General features: G+C 40.3%; 1 protein-coding gene across 1 annotated transcript in view; it reads left to right on the top strand.

Annotated features, from left to right (window-relative positions):
* igf2r (insulin-like growth factor 2 receptor) overlaps positions 1-23,094 on the top strand; it is a 227,071-nt gene that overhangs the window by 162,545 nt on the left and 41,432 nt on the right. The window contains exons 29-35 of the mRNA XM_041211704.1: positions 8,212-8,315; positions 8,808-8,938; positions 11,007-11,206; positions 14,867-14,993; positions 15,810-15,944; positions 19,987-20,249; positions 20,539-20,760. Coding sequence (XP_041067638.1) covers positions 8,212-8,315; positions 8,808-8,938; positions 11,007-11,206; positions 14,867-14,993; positions 15,810-15,944; positions 19,987-20,249; positions 20,539-20,760 — 1,182 coding nt within the window. The remainder of the gene's footprint in view (positions 1-8,211; positions 8,316-8,807; positions 8,939-11,006; positions 11,207-14,866; positions 14,994-15,809; positions 15,945-19,986; positions 20,250-20,538; positions 20,761-23,094) is intronic.

Raw genomic sequence — 23,094 nt, 5'->3', positions numbered from 1 at the left:
TAGTAATTTAGAGCTGTAAGGTCTATGCTCCAATCGTCAAAGCATTTTTTTTTAAAAAAAAAGCATGTTCTTGATCATGTGTTTGCTTCACATTCTGTGCTTCCTGCCAAGGTTCTGCTTGACCTAAGGAATTCAGGATGAATACTACTAGTCCATGCTGCTGATATAACTTAAATATGCTTACTTTGTACAAATCAAGCCACCTCCTTAGTGTAACTAGCTTTAGAAAGGACCTCGCATGGGTCTCTGGGTGTTCATGACTGCTGAAGAAACTGTGGAAATCATAGTGTGAAAGTGACGAGGTCAGGATTTCCGTTGTTCTGCTGCATGCTCTGGCAACTCTGGGTCAGTAGGTACTTAACTTTGCATTTGAAATCCTGAACAAAATGCAGCCAAGAGAGGCATCAGCAAATTGACCTCTCAACATGCAAAGCTGACACGCCATGTAATCTCTTTAAATTGATTTAGAATGTTGTGATGCAATGTTATTAATGTAACTGTGGGGCTTGGTGTACTGCAAACTGGGGTTAGATTTTATTCCAGCTACAAGGGTCCCCCGCACTGGTTAGAGAACTTCCAAGGGAAAGGCGTGACGCAATTAAGTACCTGTCAGGCATTTAACTGGCCAGTGTTGGGCCTCCCATGGGACTGGTAATGCTACAAGGAGCAGAAGTCCATGTGATTGAGAAGTCTTAGTAACTTCAAATAAATTAGATAAGAACTACATAGTTAGAATTTGGGGCATACACAGAGGTGCCAGATAGGGGACAACCATGCTCTATCTCAGATGGACAACCATGCTCTATCTCAGATGGACAACCATGCTCTATCTCAGATGGACAACCATGCTCTATCTCAGATGGACAACCATGCTCTATCTCAGATGGACAACCATGCTCTATCTCAGATGGACAACCATGCTCTATCTCAGATGGACAACCATGCTCTATCTCAGATGGACAACCATGCTTTATCTCAGATGGACAACCATGCTCTATCTCAGATGGACAACCATGCTCTATCTCAGATGGACAACCATGCTCTATCTCAGATGGACAACCATGCTCTATCTCAGATGGACAACCATGCTGTATCTCAGATGGACAACCATGCTGTATCTCAGATGGACAACCATGCTCTATCTCAGATGGACAACCATGCTTTATCTCAGATGGACAACCATGCTCTATCTCAGATGGACAACCATGCTCTATCTCAGATGGACAACCATGCTGTATCTCAGATGGACAACCATGCTGTATCTCAGATGGACAACCATGCTGTATCTCAGATGGACAACCATGCTGTATCTCAGATGGACAACCATGCTGTATCTCAGATGGACAACCATGCTGTATCTCAGATGGACAACCATGCTGTATCTCAGATGGACAACCATGCTGTATCTCAGATGGACAACCATGCTGTATCTCAGATGGACAACCATGCTGTATCTCAGATGGACAACCATGCTGTATCTCAGATGGACAACCATGCTGTATCTCAGATGGACAACCATGCTGTATCTCAGATGGACAACCATGCTGTATCTCAGATGGACAACCATGCTGTATCTCAGATGGACAACCATGCTGTATCTCAGATGGACAACCATGCTGTATCTCAGATGGACAACCATGCTGTATCTCAGATGGACAACCATGCTGTATCTCAGATGGACAACCATGCTGTATCTCAGATGGACAACCATGCTGTATCTCAGATGGACAACCATGCTGTATCTCAGATGGACAACCATGCTGTATCTCAGATGGACAACCATGCTGTATCTCAGATGGACAACCATGCTGTATCTCAGATGGACAACCATGCTGTATCTCAGATGGACAACCATGCTGTATCTCAGATGGACAACCATGCTGTATCTCAGATGGACAACCATGCTGTATCTCAGATGGACAACCATGCTGTATCTCAGATGGACAACCATGCTGTATCTCAGATGGACAACCATGCTGTATCTCAGATGGACAACCATGCTGTATCTCAGATGGACAACCATGCTGTATCTCAGATGGACAACCATGCTGTATCTCAGATGGACAACCATGCTGTATCTCAGATGGACAACCATGCTGTATCTCAGATGGACAACCATGCTGTATCTCAGATGGACAACCATGCTGTATCTCAGATGGACAACCATGCTGTATCTCAGATGGACAACCATGCTGTATCTCAGATGGACAACCATGCTGTATCTCAGATGGACAACCATGCTGTATCTCAGATGGACAACCATGCTGTATCTCAGATGGACAACCATGCTGTATCTCAGATGGACAACCATGCTGTATCTCAGATGGACAACCATGCTGTATCTCAGATGGACAACCATGCTGTATCTCAGATGGACAACCATGCTGTATCTCAGATGGACAACCATGCTGTATCTCAGATGGACAACCATGCTGTATCTCAGATGGACAACCATGCTGTATCTCAGATGGACAACCATGCTGTATCTCAGATGGACAACCATGCTGTATCTCAGATGGACAACCATGCTGTATCTCAGATGGACAACCATGCTGTATCTCAGATGGACAACCATGCTGTATCTCAGATGGACAACCATGCTGTATCTCAGATGGACAACCATGCTGTATCTCAGATGGACAACCATGCTGTATCTCAGATGGATTTGCATGGAACAGGTGCTTCCTGATGAGACTTACAAAGCTAAAGCCAGGCTAGTGGTACGAAAGTTTTGAAGAAAAATTGTGACCCCAGGAAATGAGTTGATTCACCTACAGCAGGAAAAGTTATTCTGATGATCATCTTGGCTCTGTTAGCTGCAAATGCTTGGGAATGCAAGTCAACTGAAATTAAAGCTGTCTTTTAGCAGAAGCACCAAATTCAATTCAAAGGGAAGTTTTTCTCCTGTCCAACGAAAGAGGTGCCAAACGCAGAAGGGATACTCTAAGCTTGGCATGGGAAGCTAAAAAGATGCGATAAGTTGTAAAAAGTACATTGCCAGTGGGAGACACCCACTTTTTTTGAGGCGGTGGATATGGCATTCTTCATATCAAAAGATGCTTGCCAAAATTTTAAATTGAAAAGGGTATTCAGGAACCGTACCTTTTGAATATCATATAGGCAATAAGTCACTTTGGGGGAAAATGTTCACTATACAAATTGTGTTAACGAAAAGAGATTGTGAATTGACATTGCAAGTTTAAAACATGATTGAGGGATTGCCAAGATCACATGGGTTGATAGCAGCTACCAATTGTCTGACTGCTTCACGAAAAGAGCGAGCTCCAAAAAGTTATTTTTGTGGACATTTCTATACATGTTTTCCTTTTTTATTCTAAGGGAGAATAAGGAGGATTTATTGAATGAAGAAAAATATATTAATTGTGTTATGGAAACGATCCGTCTTTTTCCGATATATATACTTAAGGGTAACTTTCATTTTAAGAAGTTGGGAATCTGTTAGGGAAGGGAACACTTAACTGTCAAGGGGTGTTTGAGTGGGTAATTGTAAGTTAACAAGCTAAGTACTTGGTGTATATAAAGGAAAAGCAGGTGAGACAATGAGTCTGTGGAGTTTTATGTCTTCAGAATAAAACTCTGGAGAAGCCGAGACTTGATCTCTTTGTTATCAAGCAGCTTTCGGAACATAACAGTATCAGCCATGCGAGAGTAAAGTTCTCCAGGTGCTCGAAATCTGAAATAAGAATGGATTTCTCTGACAAAAGTTTATTGACCTGAAACATTAACTCTGCTTCTCTCCCTACAGATACTTAGTGACCTACTGAGTATTGTCACCATTCTGTTTTTATATTAGGTGTACCTGTATCTGAAGAAGAATCCAGTTAGTGCAGATTCTTAGCCATTGCAATTGAGAGTTCAGTATGGTCATGACATCAGGCTGGAAAGCAAAAAGGAATGGAGATTTGAGTTAAAATTCAACACAGATTGGAATAGAAATTGGGATAGTCTCTCAAACTGCTGTGAGAAATGGTAAAATGTCAGTATGGTATGGAGTACCCTTCAGAGATTGTAGCTGAGGTGCATTGTTAGGGAAGAATAGAGAGAATTTTGTGTGTCAGTATGCTGCACCTAAACTCGAACTAGGTGCCCAAAGTGGAAAGTGCCCTGCTTCACAGTGCTAACAACCACTTGTGTGAAACATAACATTCACGAGGAAAAGATGTATGAATAAAAATTGGGACAACGGTGTATCTTTTTTATTCTTTCACGGGATGTGGCTGCCGCTGGCTGGGCCAGCGTTTTTATTTCCCATCTCTAATTGCTTTTTGAGAAGATGGTGATGAGCCACCTTCTTGAAATGTTGCAGTCCGTGTGGTGTAGGTACACCCACAATGCTGTTAGGGAGGGAGTTCCAGGATTTTGACCCGGTGACAGTGAAGGAATGGCAATGTAGTTCCAAGTCAGGATGGTGTATGGATTAGACAGGAACTTTGCGGGTGATTGTGTTCCCATGCATCTGCTGCCGCCCTCTTTCTAAGCAGCAGAGGTACCGGTTTTGGAAGGTGTTGAAGGAGTTTTGGTGAGTTGCTGCAATGCATCTTGTAGATGGTACACACTGCTCCTCTGATCTGTCGGTGGTAGAGGGAGTGATTGTTGAAGGTGGTGGATGGATTGCAATCGTGGGCTGCTTTGTCCTGGGTGGTGTCGAGCTTCTTGTGTTGTTGGAGCTGCCTCATCCAGGCAAGTGGAGAGTATTCCATCACACTCCTGACTTCTGTCTTGTAGATAGTGCTCAGACTTTGGAGAGTTAGGAGATGAGTCACTCTCTGCAGAATTCCCAGCCTCTGATCTGCTCTTGTTGCCACAGTATTTATATGGCTGGTCCAGTTCAGTTTCTGATCAGTGGTAACCCCCCTGGATGTTGGTGGGGGATTCAGCGATGCTAATGTCATTGAATGTCAAGGCGAGATGATTAATTCTCATTTTGGAGTGGTCATTGCCTAGCACTTGTATGGTGTGAATGTTATTTGCCACTTATTAGCCCAAGCCTGAATGTTGTCCAGATCTTGCTGCATATGGGAATGCACTGCTTCAGTATCTGAAGTCACGAATGGTGCTGAACATTGTGTGATCATCATCGAACATCCCCACTTCTGACCTTAGGAGCGACGATCATCTATGAAGCAGCTGAAGATGGTTAAACCTAGGGCACTACCCTGAGGAACTCCCTGTAGTGATGTCCTTGGACTGAAATGATTGACCTCCAACATCACAACCATCTTCCTTTCTGCTAGGTATGAATCCAACCAGTGGAGAGTTTTTACGCCTGATTCTCATTGACCCTAGTTATGCCAGGGTTCCTTGATGCCACACTCGTCAAATTCTGCCTCGATGTCAGTGGCTGTCTCAGCTCACCTGTGGAGTTCAGCTCTTTCTGTCCATGCTTGGTCTAAGACTGTAATGAGATTGGGACCTGAGCGACCCTGGCCCTGTGCGTCAGTGAGGAGGTTATTATTAAGTGCTGCTTGACACCACTGTCAACAACTCCTCCCATCACTTTGCTGATGGGGTGGTAAATGGCTAGGTTGGATTTGTCCTGCTTTTTGTTGATAGGACATACCTGGGCAATTCTCCACATTGCCAGGTAAATGCCAGTGTTGTAGCTGTACTGGGACAGCTTGGCTAGGGGTGCAGCAAGTTCTGGAGCCCAAGTCTTTAGTACTATTGCTGGAATGTTGTTAGGACTCATAACCTTTGCATATCCAGTGCCATAAACCATTTCTTGATATCATGTGGAATGAATCAAATTGGCTGAAGACTGGCATCTGTGATGCTGGGGACCTCCGGAGGAGACCAAGATGGATCATCCACTGCACTTCTGGCTGAAGATTGTTACAAATGCTTCAGCCTTGTCTTTTGCACTTCCCCATCATTGAGGATGGGGATATATTTGGAGCTGCCTCTTCCTGTGAGTTGTTTAATTGTCCACCACGATTCACGACTGGATGTGGCAGGAATGCAGAGCTTAGATCTGATCTGTTGGTTGTGGGATCACTTAGCCCTGTCTATGGCATGTTTCTTATGCTGATTAGCATGCAAGTAGTTCTGTGTTGTAGCTTCACCAGGTTGACATCTCATTTTTGAATATGCTTGCTGCTCCTGGTATGCCCTGTGCACTCTTCATTGAACCAGGGTTGATCCCCTGGCTTGATGGTAATGGTAGGAGCAGTTCATGTCCAAATGCAGCAAGACCTGGACACTATCCATGCTTGGGCTGACAGTTGCAAGTAACATTCATTCCACACACGTGCCAGGCAATGACCATCTCCCACAAGAAAGAATCTAACCTTCGCCCCTTGACATTCAGTGGTGTACCATTGCTGAATCCCTCACTGTCAACATCCTGGGGATTGCCATTAACCAGAAACTGAACTGGACTAGCCATAAAATACTGTGGCTACAAGGGCAGGTCAGAGGCTAAGAATCTCGTGGCGAGTAACTCACCACCTGACTCTCCAAAGCCTGTCCACCATTTACAAAGCACAAGTCAGGAGTGTAATGGAATACTTTCCACTTGCCTGGATGAGTGCAGCTCCCACAACACTCAAGAAACTTGAAATCATCCAGGACAAAGCAGTCCGCTTGATTGATACCACATCCACAAACATTCACTCCCTGCACCACTGACACAGTGGCAGCAATATGTACCATCTACAAGATAAGCTGCAGGAACTCACCAAGCCTCCTTAGACAGCACCTTCCAAACCCATGACCACTACCATCTAGAAGGACATGTGCATCAGACACATGGGAACACCTCCACCTGGAAGTCGTCCCCCCCCCCCGCCAGCCACTCACCACTCTGACCCAGAAATATATCGCTGTTCCTTCACTGTCGCTGGGTCAAAACTCTGGACTTAAGTGAGTGTCAGTGGAGTGTTAAATAATTCTATTATTTTTCTTACATTTGTCGTTTATGAAATATTTAAAACTAGGACCAAAAATGCTGTTAATGCCCCTGCCCCCAACATGATAAAGTGAAAAATATATTAGTCAATACATGCAAATATGATGAATAGTAGAAAGATTGCCATGCAATATTTAGTGGAATAGATATACAGAATAAGAGGTTTTTAGTTAGGATTAAAGAAAGTAAGTCGATTTAGAACACACTATGTTTCAGAGAAATTATAATTTATTTTGTTTTGTGATTTGATATCTGGATTGTTAAGGACCATGGAAGACGAGGGAAGGAACATTTTGGGTATTGGGTGGGAAAATAAGATGAAAAGGAAGAAAGATGTAGAGCATCTTCATATTAAGTTTTAAGCAAAGCAACATCTGGTGAAGTTAGTCCAGAAAAGGAAACCTATCGAGATTTGTAGAGAATACAAATCGACTTAAAAATTTTGAGTAAAATGGAAGCCAGGGTGGAAATATTTGCCCAGAAACAAATGATAGATGTTATAGCAAAGGCTATTAAATGCAACACCATAAATAAATTGAAATAATTACATTAGCTTCAAGGTACAGAAGAGAATGAAGAATACAATGAAGGTGAGGATATTTTGAGAAGGGAGGGAAGTTTAGTTTGACTTGGTAACCTTTCAGTTACTAAATATGGTTATGCTGTTGAGCTAAAATATACAGATATATTTAAATAGAGTTCACCTTGTCTAGTCTACATAATGACAGTTAGCAGACTGAGTGTCATGACAACTGAATCCAATCCTCTGAACCCAATGCCAATAATAATGTCCTTAAAAGTAGTTGAGACTTGATGGCAACATCAGGAATAGGAAATCGCAGACCAAAGTTCCTTCGACATTTATTCCCTGGTTCCGTATTGGACCAGATGGTACTACTGAGAGAATTTATTTTTTTCTCCAGTGCCCTTTGTTCCCCCTCATTCAAGTATTTTCCCTTCCTAGTGGCAGGTGTGATTAGGACATGATATAATGGTCTGAGAGCCGATCTCTGTATATCTTTCTTTTATAGTAATAAAACAGTACTTGAAGTAACCTATGGCTTGATTCAAATATCAAACAGTTAATGCATTAAATAAGCATTTCAATAAATGCTTTGCACTAAACTCTTCATTTTTAGCGAAATTAGCCATGATCTCTTCATTTTTAGTGAAACTACCAGGATAATATGTTTGAAAAACATTATAAAATTGCAAGCTTCAGTTATAAATTGTGCTTAAGACACAGGGATATATGTAAGTTTACATTTTTCCTTCCCTCACAGGGCAAGCCAGTGTATTTGAGGGAAACTCCAGACTGCACCTACCTGTTTGAATGGCATACGTCATATGCTTGTCCGCCATTCAAATCCATTGATTGCACATTGAGGTATGTTTGCTTTAATAAATTTCTAGTGAAGTAAATGTTGTTCAAGTGTAATTGCTAAATCAAAATTGATGTATGAATTGAGAACAGAACCAAGTTCAGGTTGCATTATATTGCAATGCTTGGTATGGTAATGGACAATTTATTGCAAGCAATGGTTCACCCAAGAGCAAAATGTGATCATGTGCACAATCAGAAGGACAGTTGACTTTACAAAGTTATGGTCATATTTTTTAAGATTTGGAATTTCTTGAATGCAGAGCAATTAATGCACTTGAAACATTTGTGATCCTAACAATTCATTTTTCACACTTACTGTTTCCATTTCTTTACTGATCTTGATTGTACCATGATGTGAATCTTTAAAAGTTTTTAATCGTATTACAGAATTGGTGTTCATTACAGTTAAGGTATCCTTATTGGTAGTTTAGGAAGCACAAGCAATAAAAACCAATGCAAAATTACTTAATTTAAAACTCTAATCTTCCCTTTCAGGGATAGTGATGGGAATTCCTATGACCTTACTCCTTTATCACAGTCCCAAAGGAACTGGGAGATCGAACAGCAACCAGGTGGTGCGCTGAAGTATTACATCAACATTTGCAAGTCACTAGTCCCAAAAAATGGTGAGTGCACTCAACAACAGAAGTATGTAACCACGTGACATTTGGTAGAGAACCATTCTTTGGCTGTTGGCATTTATTATTCCATTGGAATTGTAGCATTAAAGGAAAGTGCTAGTGCATTCACCACGACTTGGTCAAAGTAGTGACCAAAGGAATTTCTGAAATTTTCAGACGAGGAGGAGAAAGGACCAAAGTCAAATTCCATAAATTCTTGAGTCCCTGTCATTTCCTTCAAGAACTAATATTAAATTAGCTTAATTGTTCAACTTCCATTATGGGTAATCACTATGACTGGAGAATAAAGGTTAGTTTACTTTGGTTTCAGCAAGATCCGACTTCATATCCTCCTTCGAGATTTGCTATGGCAAATTCTCAATCTGCTCACTATGCCTGTACCGCAGTAAAATAATTTAGCATGCCATGGGCAAAATGTGATGGTTGTTTAACAAATGATGTACAAGTTGGGAAATGAGCTAACAAGGTGGATAGAAGCTGATGAAACTGAGGGGATAACCTTCGCCTTTTGAATTTGGTATTTGAGAGAAATTATTATAGAAGGGAGAGGGAAGAGGTAAAAGAAGATGGTTGAGGAGGAGCCTGGGCTTGTTTTTGCTTAGCGATTTGGACCCTCCCACCATTTGCATTGGCAACTGGACAACCAGACTAGAACTAAAACAAAAACAGAATTACCTGGAAAAACTCAGCAGGTCTGGCAGCATTGGCGGAGAAGAAAAGACTTGACGTTTCGAGTCCTCATGACCAGACTAGAACTAACCTGGGATTCTGAGTTGAGGTGCAACAATAGAAATGGAAAACAATGAGAGACTTGGATTTGTTAGAATGGTACCAGGGATGAACGACTTCAGTAATGCTGGAGACACAAGTGAAATTGGGATTGTTTTATTTTGGAGCAGAGAAAGTGAAGGCGAGATTTGATAGGGATGTTCAAAACAATGAATCGGCTTGATAAAGTAAATAAGAAGGAATTGTTTCCACTAGCAGAAAGCTTCATGACCAGAAGAGACAGATTTAAGCAAAAGAACAAGAGGTGAGAATCTATTTATGCAGCTTGTTATTACTTGAATGTATTGTCTGAAAGGATGGTGCAGCAGATAATAACTTCTAAAAGGGAAATGGTTAAGTATCTGGTGAGAGAATTGCTCAGCGTGGGGCTGAGCAGGTGACTGGAACTAAATTGGACATCTCTTTCCATCAGCTGTCACAAGCACAATGGGCTCAATTGTCACCACCTGTACTGCATCATTCTATAATTAGAGTTCTTCCTAGTGTCCTGACCAATAATATCCCTCATCCAACTTCACTTGAGCAGATTATATGGTTGCTTATCTCATTGCTGTTTGTGGAACCTTGCTGTGTGCAAATTTCCTGCTGCATTTCCTACATTGCACTTAAAGTAATTATTTGATTGTATAGTGTTTTGGGATGTCCTGAGCTGGTAAAATAAGCTGTATAATTGCAGTATCTTCCCCTCCTGCCCTTCTTTCCCTTCATTTATTTTCCTTTGTTCCTTTTTTCATACCAATTCCATTCAGCCTGTTAAAATGGATTCTACCAAATTGATCCTTACAGGAAGATAAATAACCTATTTATACTGTAAAAATCCCTTTCAATGTGATATCTGGAATGGCATAGCAGATGTTGCTGGGATTTTGAGCTGTGCCTAAACTCTAATGTTTGTGCTGTGTACAATAGTTTATTGGTGAAGCGCTGCATTATTAATTTGGAAATTCAAGTCCAAAATCTGATGGGAATGTACAATTCTGGAAAGCAAATCTATAGATAACTTCCGCATTTTAAGGAAATATTTGTTTAACATAATTTGGCGAGGATTTGAATAAGAGTTGAGAACTTGTGTCTGAGCTGCATCATGATTGAAAGCTGACTTCTTTATGAGAACTCTGTTTTTGTCTATGCATTAGGTTAAACATCACGTGGTTAGAATTCTTGTGCATTGATTTTATTCTAGTTAGTTTTTATAAAATTATTCAGCAGTTTGCATATTTACTTAATCATTGGTTTGTTTTAACTTGTTTTTCATCTTTTGTAGGCAGCTGGGCCTGTCCGCTGAATGCAGCTGCCTGCCTGAAGAATGGCAACAAATACACAAACCTTGGTGAAGTAGTTTCAGGGCCAAAGTGGGAAGAACACGGTCTGCTTATCCTACAGTATCAAAATGGTGACCTATGTCCTGATGGAAGGCGCAATAAGACCACAATCATACGATTTAAATGTGATAAAGATGCAATTGTAAGTCTTAGTTTGGGAGCAAGATTTTTACTCTGAGTTAGATGAAAATAGGGAATGAAAAACATGTAGGAATCATTGAATTATAATGTGGAAAGCCGACCTTCAAGTCTATGTTTTACTTTATTTTTCTTGGGTTCCTTGTGTGATGCTTGAAGCATGTCTGCTTAATTTGTAACTTGATTATTTAATCTGTAACACTCTGTTACTTCTCCTGTCGATGCCTGGGACATATGACCTACATACAAACATATGAATTAGGAGCAGGAGTAGGCCACTCGGCCCCTAGAGCATGCTCTGTCATTCAGTAATTTCATGGCTGATGTGATTATAACCTCCTGCCTACCCCTGATAATCTTTCACCCACTTGTTTATCAAGAATCTGCTATTGTATATACCATTGTCCTAAGATAACCTTCTGGGCGACATAAGAACATAACATGAGAACTAGGAGCAGAAGTAGGCAATTCAGCCCCTCGAGCCTGCCCCACCATTCATTCTGATCATGGCTGATCTCATTTCGGCCTCAACTCCAATTTCCTGCCCTTTCCCCATAACCTTTCAATCCATTACTAATTAAAAATCTGTCTGTCTATCTCAAATTTATTCAGCGTCTCAGCGTCCACTGCACCCTTAGGTAGTGAATTCCACAGATTCATGACCCTTTGAGAAAAGTAATTCCTCCCCATCTCTGATTTAAATCTACCACCCCTTAGCCTAAAACTATGGCACCTCGTTCTAGAATGCCCCAGAAGGGGAAACATCCACTCCGCGTCTACTTTGTCTATCCCCTTTAGCATCTTATATACCTCAATTAGATCTCCTCTCATCCTTCTAAACTCTAGCATGTATGGGCCTAAACTACTCAATTTCTCCTCGTAAGACAAGCCCGCATCTCTGGAATCATTCTTGTGAACCTCCTCTGAACAGCCTGCAGTGCAACTACATCCTCAAGTAAGGAGACCAAAACTGTGCACAGTACTCCAGGTGTGGTCTCACCAATGCCTTGTACAGTTGCAACAACACTTCCCTATTTTTATACTCTCTCTTGCTTTAGCAGTAAGTGCCAAAATTCCATTTGCATTCCTTATTACCTGCTGTACCTGCATACTAGCTTTCAGCGATTCATGCATGAGGACACCCAGATCCCTCTGCACTGAAGCATTCTGAAGTTTCTCTCCATTTAAATAATAAGTCACCTTTTTATTCTTCCAACCAAAATAGATAACCTCACACTTATCCACGTTAAACTCCATCTGCCAAATTTTGGCCCATTCACTTAACCTGTCCATGTCCATTTGTAAGTGTCTTATTTCTTCATTGCAACTTACTTTCCCACCTATTTTGGTGTCTTCTGCAAATTTAGCTATAGTACCTTCTATCCCTGAATCTAAGTCATTAATATAGATTGTAAATAGTTGGGGACCAAGGACCGAACCCTGTGGCACCCCACTAGTTACAGCTTGCCATCCAGAAAAAGACCCATTTATCCCGATTCTGCTTTCCCTTGGTTAGCCAATCCTCTATCCAAGCTAATATATTACCCCTAACTCCGTGTGATCTTATCATGTGTATTAATCTTTTGTGTGGGACCTTATCAAAGGCCTTCTGGAAGTCCAGATATACCACATCTACAGGATCCCCATTATCCACTTTGCTTGTCACATCTTCAAAGAACTCTAGCAAATTAGTCAAACACTATTTACTCTTCATAAAACCATGCTGACTCTGATGGATTGCATGTTGACTTTCCAAATGCCTCACTACTACTTCCTTAATAGTGGATTCCAACAATTTCCCAACAACACCAGTTAAACTAACTGGTCTATAGTTTCCTACTTTCTGCCTCACCCCTTTTTGAATAAGGGCGTTATATTAGCATTTTTCCAATCCAATGGAACTGTTCCAGAATCCAGGGAATTTTAGAATATTATAGCTAATGCATCCACTATCTCCGCTGCCACTTCCTTTAAGACCCTGGGATGTAGGCCATCGGGTCCTGGGGACTCGTCAACCTATAATCCCAATAGTTTGCTCAGTACTTTTTCTCTAGTGATGGTGATTGTTCTAAGTTCCTGCTTTTCTATATCCTCTGCACTACCTGTTACTATTGGGATGGTTCTAGTGTCCTCCACTATAAAAACTGAGGCAAAATATTGATTAAGCGTCACTGCCATATGGATGCATGTCTCTGGGAATGTACAACTGGTGTGCTCTGTGCATCCACCCAGGTTGAATATGGTACGAGAAGGTAACTGAGGTATTGTTTAGTTCTGTAAATTATTTTTAGCTGGTAGATTATTAGTAAAAGGACCTCTTTAGTCTATATCTCACCAGCTAATCTCGCTGAAATTTTGACCGTTAAATGGTATGTGCAATACCTAATCCAGCTTTGTAGGACTGTTAGCTCCCTTATTTTTAGTGTAAATTGATCTGTATTTGTTCTCAGGGTGTAGATGATGCTGAGCAAAATGACATTGCCCATTCTTAATTTCCCTGCATTTTGGTCAGCCTTCCCCTTGAGCTGCTGATATTGTTGTAGGGTCGATACTCCCACAAGGCCATTGAGTTCCAGGATATTGATTTGGTGATAAAGAAGGGCTAGCAATATGTCCAATTCAGAATTGAGACCCTTGGGAATGTGTTCCCACAGAATTGCTGTTCCTGTTGTCCTTGTGTAAGACACCATAAGAAAGAGAGGTGCTGTCAAAGTAACTTTTGAGCTGTTGCATTTCGTCCTGTGGATCTCACCTCCTGTGGCTGCATTGAGGTGGAATGGCAGAGGCTCACTTACTGAAGCTCAATGTATTAGGCAGAGCATGTGCATTGCTGACTAAAGTGAGTCTTTCAGAAGATAAATCCCACTATCCAAGAGTAATGGATTATGCGTTTCTCCATGACCCTCTGCGCACACTGCTCCTATACTCTGCTGTGCAGGTGTACAGCAAAATTCAAGAATATTTAAAGAAGAACATTGGAGAGAAATGCAAGGCAAATCTCCTGATCACTTTTATGTAGTGTTCAGGTCTGTAGGTCTAATATGGCATGGAAAGTGGAAAGGTGATCAAACAACTTGTATAAACAACTGGTAATGGACTAATAATGCAGTGCAGTTTTGTTTCATATATACAAGAATATGAAAGAAGTGAACATATGTGAGTAATTCTGTTTTTGTTTTGGATTTCCAGCATCCGCAGTTTTTTGTTTTTATATGTGAGCCTGAGTCTGGTGGCCACTGAAGTATAAAATTGCCCTGGGGTGCAGAGCTTTTCATAGAGTCAGACATGTAGATGGTGAAGAAGTTAAATGCATTAACTGTAGCCAGATATTTCTGTCCAGGATAACTGGTTACAGACTTTATTTTTGTATAAAGATGTATAGGATTTGTTTAGTTCAAGTAAATTTTGTCTGGGATAGGTAGAATGTGCTGTAACCTGGGATGCACTGAAGTGGAACAGAATCTTGCCTCAAAAAATAATTGGCTGTGATCTGACAGTAAACCCACTAAGTGCACTTAAAGTGTCAAATGTATGGGTGCTAATTGGGAAGTTTTGTCACCTATATTGGCAAAACTAGTGTAAAAAGAACTTTGGTCAGCAAATGCTTATTGCCATTGTAAGATAATACAAATGTGCCTTTTAAAAGTAATGTATCTTTCTGTAGAACACACAGCCAGATTTGATCACTGCTATTCAAGATTGTGAGTATACGTTTTTGTGGTTTACGGCTGTCGCTTGCCCAGTGACCAAGATTGTACACAATGATTGTGTTGTCACTAACCCAGTTACAGGTCAGTAATATGCATTTTGTGGGAACATCACTTTTGAAAAGGCCAAATAGTGACGACATATTTGATGAAATTTACTGTAAATCTTGAAGCAGTAAGCTCCACATTGAACTCTTGTCAACAATTAGACTAATTACAAAACATTATCTGACATGGAAATGTAATAAGAGGCCCAGAAAGCAACAAGTGGTAAAATGAAAACAGATTGTTAACTGGAAACCTAACTTGTCTTCACAAAATCTATAATGAAACTAACTTGCTCCTAGATGGCACCCAGGATAAATCAAAATAACGTGCATAATCCTAAGCAAGAATAGCAACAGCTGGAAACACTGGAGTCAGTTTGCATCTGTGGAGAGAACATGAGATGAACTGATGTTTTGTGTGCACAGCTTTCACCAGAACTTGATCCACAACTGAAACGTTACTTCAAGTTCTTACCACAGATGCTGACTTATCAACTGGGTATTTCCTGAATTACCTGGTTCTTGTTTCTGGTTTTCAGTATCTGCAGCATTATAGCTCTTCTAAAGAAGAGTATTACCTCACTTTTAATGCTTAATCAGATATAGCAAATATTCAAAGATTGCAACGTTTGTTAACTTCAACTTGTGTTTTATGTGAAAAAATGTTTTCTTTAAGGATAAATTTATAGCTGTGTTCCACAATGGCATTGTCTTGCATAGAAATTTTTACTTTTTTATGAGCTGATATATTTTGTTCTCACTTTAAAACATTGTGCTTCACTTATCCAACTGAAGATTTGTTCCAAAGTTACCTGCAGATGATGTTTCTAATTCTGCGTATTTATCTATCCAGGCCATTTATTTGACCTAAACTCACTACAAATCAATCAAGGCTACATTGTATATGACCATAAAGTCAGAGGAAATTTTGTTCGCCTTAATGTTTGCAATAAGGTGCAAAACACAGGATGTTTAGGAGATGATGTTGGTATGTATTGAAGGGGTACCTAAATTATATTGCTTATATTGATTTCAAAATTCTCAGCCTTATCTTTAAATCCCTTCATGGCCTTGCCCCTCCTATCTATGTAATCTCCTCCAACCCCACAGGCCGAGATATCTGCATTCCTCTAATTCTGGCCTTTTGAGCACCCCCAAGCATAGTTGCTCCACTATTGGTGGCCATTCTTTCAGTTGCTTAGGCCCCAAACTCTGGCATTTCCTCCCTACACCTCAGTCTCTCAACCCCTCATTTAAGACATTTCTAAAAACTACCTCTTTGACCAAGATTTTCTTCATCTGACCTGATATCTCTTTACATGGCCCAGTGCCATATTTTGCTTTATAATGCTCCTGTGAAGTGCCTTGGGATGTTTCATGACATTAAAGACATATATAAATATAATTTGTTGTTTATATATCAATTTGCACCCTGTGTTGCAGTATTTCTGGAGTGAAACCCATTGTATGCTTCTATGGTAGCGGGGCTGTGTTTTTTGTTTGATCAAATTTATTTAAGATGGTTGTGTTCAATTTAACTAAATTCCAATTAGCCCATGTATAAATTAGGATTCATTCTACTGAGCCTTTACCAAGTATTCTTTTTAGTTCTCTACCTAATTAAATGGAGAATGATGCCAAAGAATGCAGGTTTTACATATCAAAGGAAAGTAATGCTTTAAAAGTTGGGGGAGGGGGTGTGGGGGAAAGTGATAAAAGTATTTTTAATTCAAAGTGCTCCCCTTAGAAATTAAGGAAATTATTTTGAATATCTTTTACTGGAGCGGTCTAATTCAGCCAAAGATCACCCCTCTCTCCTAAGCAAGATCATAAAATTATATAGCACAGAAGGAGGCTAGTTGGCACACTGTACCTTTGCTGTTCTTTCGTAGAGCTATCCACTTATTGCCACTCGCTTGCACTTTCCCTGTAGCACAGTAAAATTTGTCCCTTCAAATACTTATCCAATTCACTTTTGAAAGTTGCTATTGAATTTGCTTTCACCACTCTGTCAAGCAGTACATTCCAGATCACAGCAACTCGTAACATTAAAAAAAGTTCCCTCATGCCATATTTGGCTCTGTTGCCTATCAGTAATTTTTACCCTCTTGTAACCAGCCCTTCTGTCACTGGAAACAATTTTTCCTTATTTGCTCTTAAAACCATACATGATTTTATAAAATTATTCCCTAACCTTCTCTGTCCTAAGAGAACAACTGCAGATTCTCTGGTGTCTCCACATAACTTAAGCCCTACATTCCTGGCACCCTCTCTAAGGCCTTGACTTCCTTCCTAAAGTGGGTCCAGAGTTAGCCACAGTAGTCCAGCTAAGGCCTAGGCAGGGTTTGATATTAAAAAAAAATGGCATGACTTCCCTACTTTTGTACTCAATGCTCCTACTAATAAAGCCAAGGGTGCAATATGCTTTTGTGCCCCCCGCCCCAAAACTTGTCCTGCTGCCCTCAAAAATAGGAAAAGGAATAGACCAATTAGATCCTTGAGCCTATTCAGCCTTTTAATGAGAGAGCTGATCTGTGACCCAACTCCATAGGCTTTCACCTTGTACGCCTTAATATCTTGATTAACAAAATCTATCAATCTCCGATTCACAATTAGTAATTGACCTAGAGTCCATTGCTGTTTATGGAAGAGAGTTACAATTACCTTCTGCCCTTATTGTGTTGAGGTGTTTCCTTAATTTCAATCCTGAAATAGCTGGCTCTAATATTTAGACCATGTTCACTAGTCCTTGTCTTCCCCCAATAGTGGAAATGGTTTCCATCTACTCTATCTGTTCCTCTCAATATCTTAATCTTTGATCATACCCCCTCTAAACTTTCTAAATTCCTTGCTCATTGTTTTAATTTAACTTGGAATCCATGTATAATTCAGGTAAATTTACTCTGCATTGCTTCCCAGGCCATTATATCTTTCCTAAAGTGTGGTGCACAGAACTGCTCTCAATCCTGCAGATGTTGCCTAACCAGGGCGTGCTAGAACTGAAGCCCCCCCCCCCAACCTTTATATTCTCGACCTCCAGCTGTAAAGGCCAACAATCTATTAGCCTTTTTTATTAATTTCTGTTTGTGATAATTTATTGCTCTATATATCAGGACGCCCAAGTGTCTTTCGGCCTGTATTGTTTCTAGATTTATCATTCAAAGAACCCTATGTTATCCTTTTAATGTCCAAAGTTGATGACATCACATTTGCCACAGTTTTGCCCATTTACATCTATCAAAATCTCTAATTTTATGCTTCCATTTACATTGCCATCTGTCTTTGTGTTATTGGCAAATATTGATATGTGGCTTTCTATCCCATCATCTAAGTCATTAAGGCATGCTGTGAATAGTTGAGGCCCCCATACAGATCCTTGTAGAACACCACTAATTGCACCCTGCCAATTAGAATACTTGTGCATTATATCAAATTGTCTTCTGCTCATCCAATTTCTTAACCAGGTCAATAATTCGCCTTCAATTCCATAAGTTCCAACTTTAACGGCCTTTTAGCTATTTAGCTAAGGATTTTTAATTGTTCCTGGGTGCCTACTACATTTGAGTTTTGTCTTAAGCAAACTAAAATTATGCCCGACATACCCACATTCAGGTGATTAATGTATGTCAGAAGAGCAGTGGTCTAAATATCTACATCCCGGCCCTGGAGAATACTTCCCTCCATCTGGAAAAGCAACTATTCTCCGCTACTGTTTTCCGTCCTTTAGCCGATTACCAAGCTGCCACTGGCCTTGTAATCCCATGGACTTCAATTTTGCTTAAAAATCTGTTGTTTGCTATTGTGCTGCTGATAATTGTGTAGAGAAGTTCGATCCAATTATACATTTCTTCCCCAAACCCCATTTTAGAGAGCACACCCATCATATATGTGTGTAATATTCTGTTGAAGTCTTCTGGCCCAAGCTGGTGATGCAGGTATCCATCCTCCTGTCCTGCAGCTGGCAATCACTTGACTGATGGTGATGTGGAATTGTGCACTAAACAGTGCAAGCATTTTCCGTACACTTAATATAGTGAATATTGCAGAATGAAAGCAGTTAACATATTTGGGAATGTTTTTAAAGATCAGATGTTCTAATTGAAAAGTAATAATATCACAACCGGGATGGGAGGACTGCACAAATTATCAAGCCCCACTACTCGCAGGCCTTATCATTAATTTAAGTGTTTAATTTTCTCACCGAAATGGCCAATTGTATACCTATACCTATAGCACCCAGAAGAAAAGAGACTCTGACCAGGCTTTTTTCAAAAAACTCGATTAATTTGTTTTAAAACAAAACTGCTCTTAACAATTGCAAATACTGGTTAACACAATTGTAATCGGGAAGTATAACTATCTATCTCTTCCCAAAGAATTCCCCCAGCACACGTGCATGCACACACAAAGGACAAACGGTATCTCTGCAGAGGTGGGCCTTATAAAATAAAGGATAAAGCCTGCAGGGTCTTGGCGCTGTCGACCTGGAGTTGCCTAGTGTGAAAATGGGCCGCTGGTCCTGGTGGATACGTGGAAGTTCTCAACAGCTGGTTGCAGCTTTGCAGGTCCAGATGCAGATTAGTTACACTCAGGTGAGGGTTCTCTGGCTACAGGTTGATAGCCCCACAGTTTTAGGCAAGATAGAGAGAGGGAGCCAATTAAGGATAGTCTTCCTTTCTCAGCTTGTTCCCCAACAAAACTGCCTTCATATCAAACAGGTTCACCACTTAAATTTTTTCCTCTCAGCTATGTGATTTCCAGCAATTATCAACCTTTTTCAGTCATTTTTCCATCAATTAAAATGATTGCAGTTCAAAACAAACAACCAGTTCTTCCTCAAGTACCATAAAGGTCAGGTGATTTCTTGGAAGAGGCCTGCTTGCTGATAGTTCCAAGGTGAATTTATGACTTTAAAAAAAAATCCCAGATTAGCATCCAAATGTCCAGATCATGCAATGTTCTTCCATTTTGTAAAATAAAAATTCAGTCTTGAGATATGATTCCAGCAGTAATGTTCATGTACTTCACAGGTGTGTGTATTCAAGAAGGCCAGAATGCAATCAATGCCGGACGTTTCAACAAAGAAGTGACTTATGTGGATCAAGTGTTGAGGCTCACTTACGACGGGGGTGATGCCTGTTCCAGCAACTCTAACTTGCGCCACAGAAGCATTTTCAGCTTTGTTTGTGGCTCAACTCCGGGTGCAGGCACTGGACCTGTTCTGGTGACTTCAGATGAGAAGACGTGCACTCATTACTTTTCTTGGCACACACAGTTGGCCTGTGAACATGAGGTAGAGGTTTTACAGAAACTTTATAATCAGTAACCTTAAGGGCACATTTTTCTATTTTAATTGTTCACAGTCAACTTAAGTTTATTTTTTTAAACCTATTCACACAAAGCTTTTCTTTAAATTCTCTAATTGTTAACTTGGATGAGTTTTTCACTTTTGCCATTTAAATAAAAAATGTGTTGAGATAAGTAGGAATGGTTATCTGTCCCTTAAATAAATTGACTGTTTTCTTTCATATTACAAAGTAACTTGGTTGTTGTTTTCTTGTCATTTCTGGTTTGTTGGCTAGGTGAGATGCTCAGTGAAGAATGGGAGCTCAATTATTGACCTAAGTCCTCTGATCCTGAATACTGGGTACTATTCTGCAGCGGATGAAGATATTGCTGATAATGGTCATGATGATACTCCCGATTTTTACATCAGCATTTGCCAGCCACTGAATCCGCTCCCAGAGGTTACCTGTCCTCCTGGCTCAGCTGTGTGCATGGACCCTGTCAATGGACCACCTATGGTAAGTTGTTGGTTATATATGTTCCTATGATGCCAAATCTGAAAACTTGGTATTTTGGAATGTGTTTGAGATGCAACTGTACAGATATAAGAACTTTATTTTGAAGGGCTTCTCAGAGTCTACATTGTGGTTTTCATCAGCTTCTGGCTGAATATCAGAGAAATTCATTCTGTCTTCGCTACATTTTACATCCTAGTGACAAGCCCAAGTCATTTCTGAATATGGGAAGGGAGAGAAAGCTAGGAACACCAACCTTTTCACATGGCAGATATATTTTGGGGGAAAAAACAAATTATGCATTGCTTGTTAGGAGGCAGCAGCATTTTGTCTCTACTTGAGCAAATCTTGAGGCCGTGCTTTTGTTGCCTTTTATATGTTGAGGTTTCTCAGTATTTGCATAGGATATCCAAAAAGACCCCGAAATTGAACCATGTAAGGCACTACAACTTGTTCATAACCAGTCTGGAAAATCTGCCCTTAATTCCTATTCTTTCCTTTCTTCTAACTATGTTTAATCCAGTTTGTTGTTCTTCCAAATTCCAGACTGGTTAATCATCTTTGATAATTTTGTGTGGTACCTTGTCAAAGGCTTGCTTGGCTATAACTATACCCACTGGATTTCTCTCATTCCACATCTTTTGCGTTGTCAAAAGAGTTCAGAGATTTAACACCCATGATCATCCTATTTGAAATCCGTGCTGGCTGCTTCTAAGCCAAGGTGCTAGCCTCAACTCTGGTGCCACCCATGTCTGAGTCAGAAGGTTGTGTGTTCAAGTCACACTCCAATTGATGGAATGATGTATTGTGGGAAGTGTCAGCTTTTGGATGAGATGTTAAACTGAAGCCCTGTCTTCCCCTGAGATGGATGTAAAAAAAATCCCATGGCACTATTAGAAGAGGAACAGGGGAGTTCTTCATTTTGTGCAGATCAGTACTTGCCCCACTACCAACACCAAAAAATAGATTATCTGTTCATTGTCATATTCCTATTTGTGGAATCTAGCTCTGTAAATTGCTAGCTATGCTTCCCAGATTGCATGTCAATGGTATTTCATTGACTGTAAAACATTTTGAGATACCCAGAGCTTGTGAAGAGTGTTGTTCAAATGCATATTTTTTCTAACTACTTTCTCCTTATTGACATATGTGGTAATTACACTTTAATATTCTAAAACCCAGCCTGAAATGTCAACTCTGTTTCTCTCTCCACAGATGTTCCCAGATACGCTGAGTATTTTCAGCATTTTGTTTTTATTTCAGATTTCCAGCATCCACATTATTTTGCTTTTGGTTTAAAGTTTCCAAAATGCGTTCGCCCCATAAACTGCTTTCCCTTCCGGATGTGTCAGATTACCTCCATCTCCTTGAGTTTTGAAATTTTGAGCTCAGGCATTGAGAATCGGCGACACTTCACCCCGAATGTGTGCCCATGTCAGACCTGGTACTTGAAATTCCCATGCTGCCTAGGAGGAACACATCACTATCCCTTCCTGTGCAAATATTTTTTACCTTGTTTGTTCTTCAGTGAATATATTACTCGTGTATAAGGTTGGTAAATCTACTGAGCAGTTCTTCTTCCCCTCCCCCCGGCACGTCATTACTTCCTGGTGAATTTGCTTAGGGCAGCAGTGATGCTTTGTTTTGTATCCTGTTGATTTTTATTTGAAGAAACATTCATTAAGTGGGATGCAAAAGAAAGGGATATGAAAGTCTCTACTCCCTTCAACCATCTATTTCTCAAATCTAATTCATCCTCAGCCAATATTTAGCTTCTTCGTTGCCTCCTTGTGAAGTTTTAGTGTTGCTTTCTGTATGGATGAATTGTAAGATATAATTGCCTAAAAGTTGTATTTAAAAAATATCAAGATAGCTATTTTTTTAAAATTACTTCAATTGCATTATAGTTTCAATGGTAACAGTATTTTTTCTAATTTGTTCATATTTTACACACACTTTTGAACAGGCAATCATACAAGGGAGAAACACTTGAACTTTTTCCCCCACTAGCTTTTTTGTTCCCTTTATAGGTTATCAATTCCTGCTGGGATTTGGGTGCAAGAGTCCCAACAATTCTCCAAAAGCTTGTAAAAATGGTTTTCATGTCTGCATATAGTAAACCTTTGCAGGAAAGGAAACACAAAACTCAGCGCAATCCTTTTTACTCAATGTCCATAGACACACTCGTGCTCATGTGTGTTCTCTCAAGAATGCGCTCTCTCTCTCTCTCTGTCTTTCTCTCGCGCACTCATTTTTCAGCAGATGCCATTAGATAACAAAAAGACATTTTTTTTTCCCTGTGTGCTATTTGCCTCCTGTCGCCACCCTCCCACCCAC

The sequence above is a fragment of the Carcharodon carcharias genome, chromosome 2, assembly GCF_017639515.1.
Source record: "Carcharodon carcharias isolate sCarCar2 chromosome 2, sCarCar2.pri, whole genome shotgun sequence".
In the NCBI taxonomy this organism is placed as follows: Eukaryota; Metazoa; Chordata; class Chondrichthyes; order Lamniformes; family Lamnidae; genus Carcharodon; species Carcharodon carcharias.
This window is presented reverse-complemented; position numbering and strand designations above follow the sequence as displayed.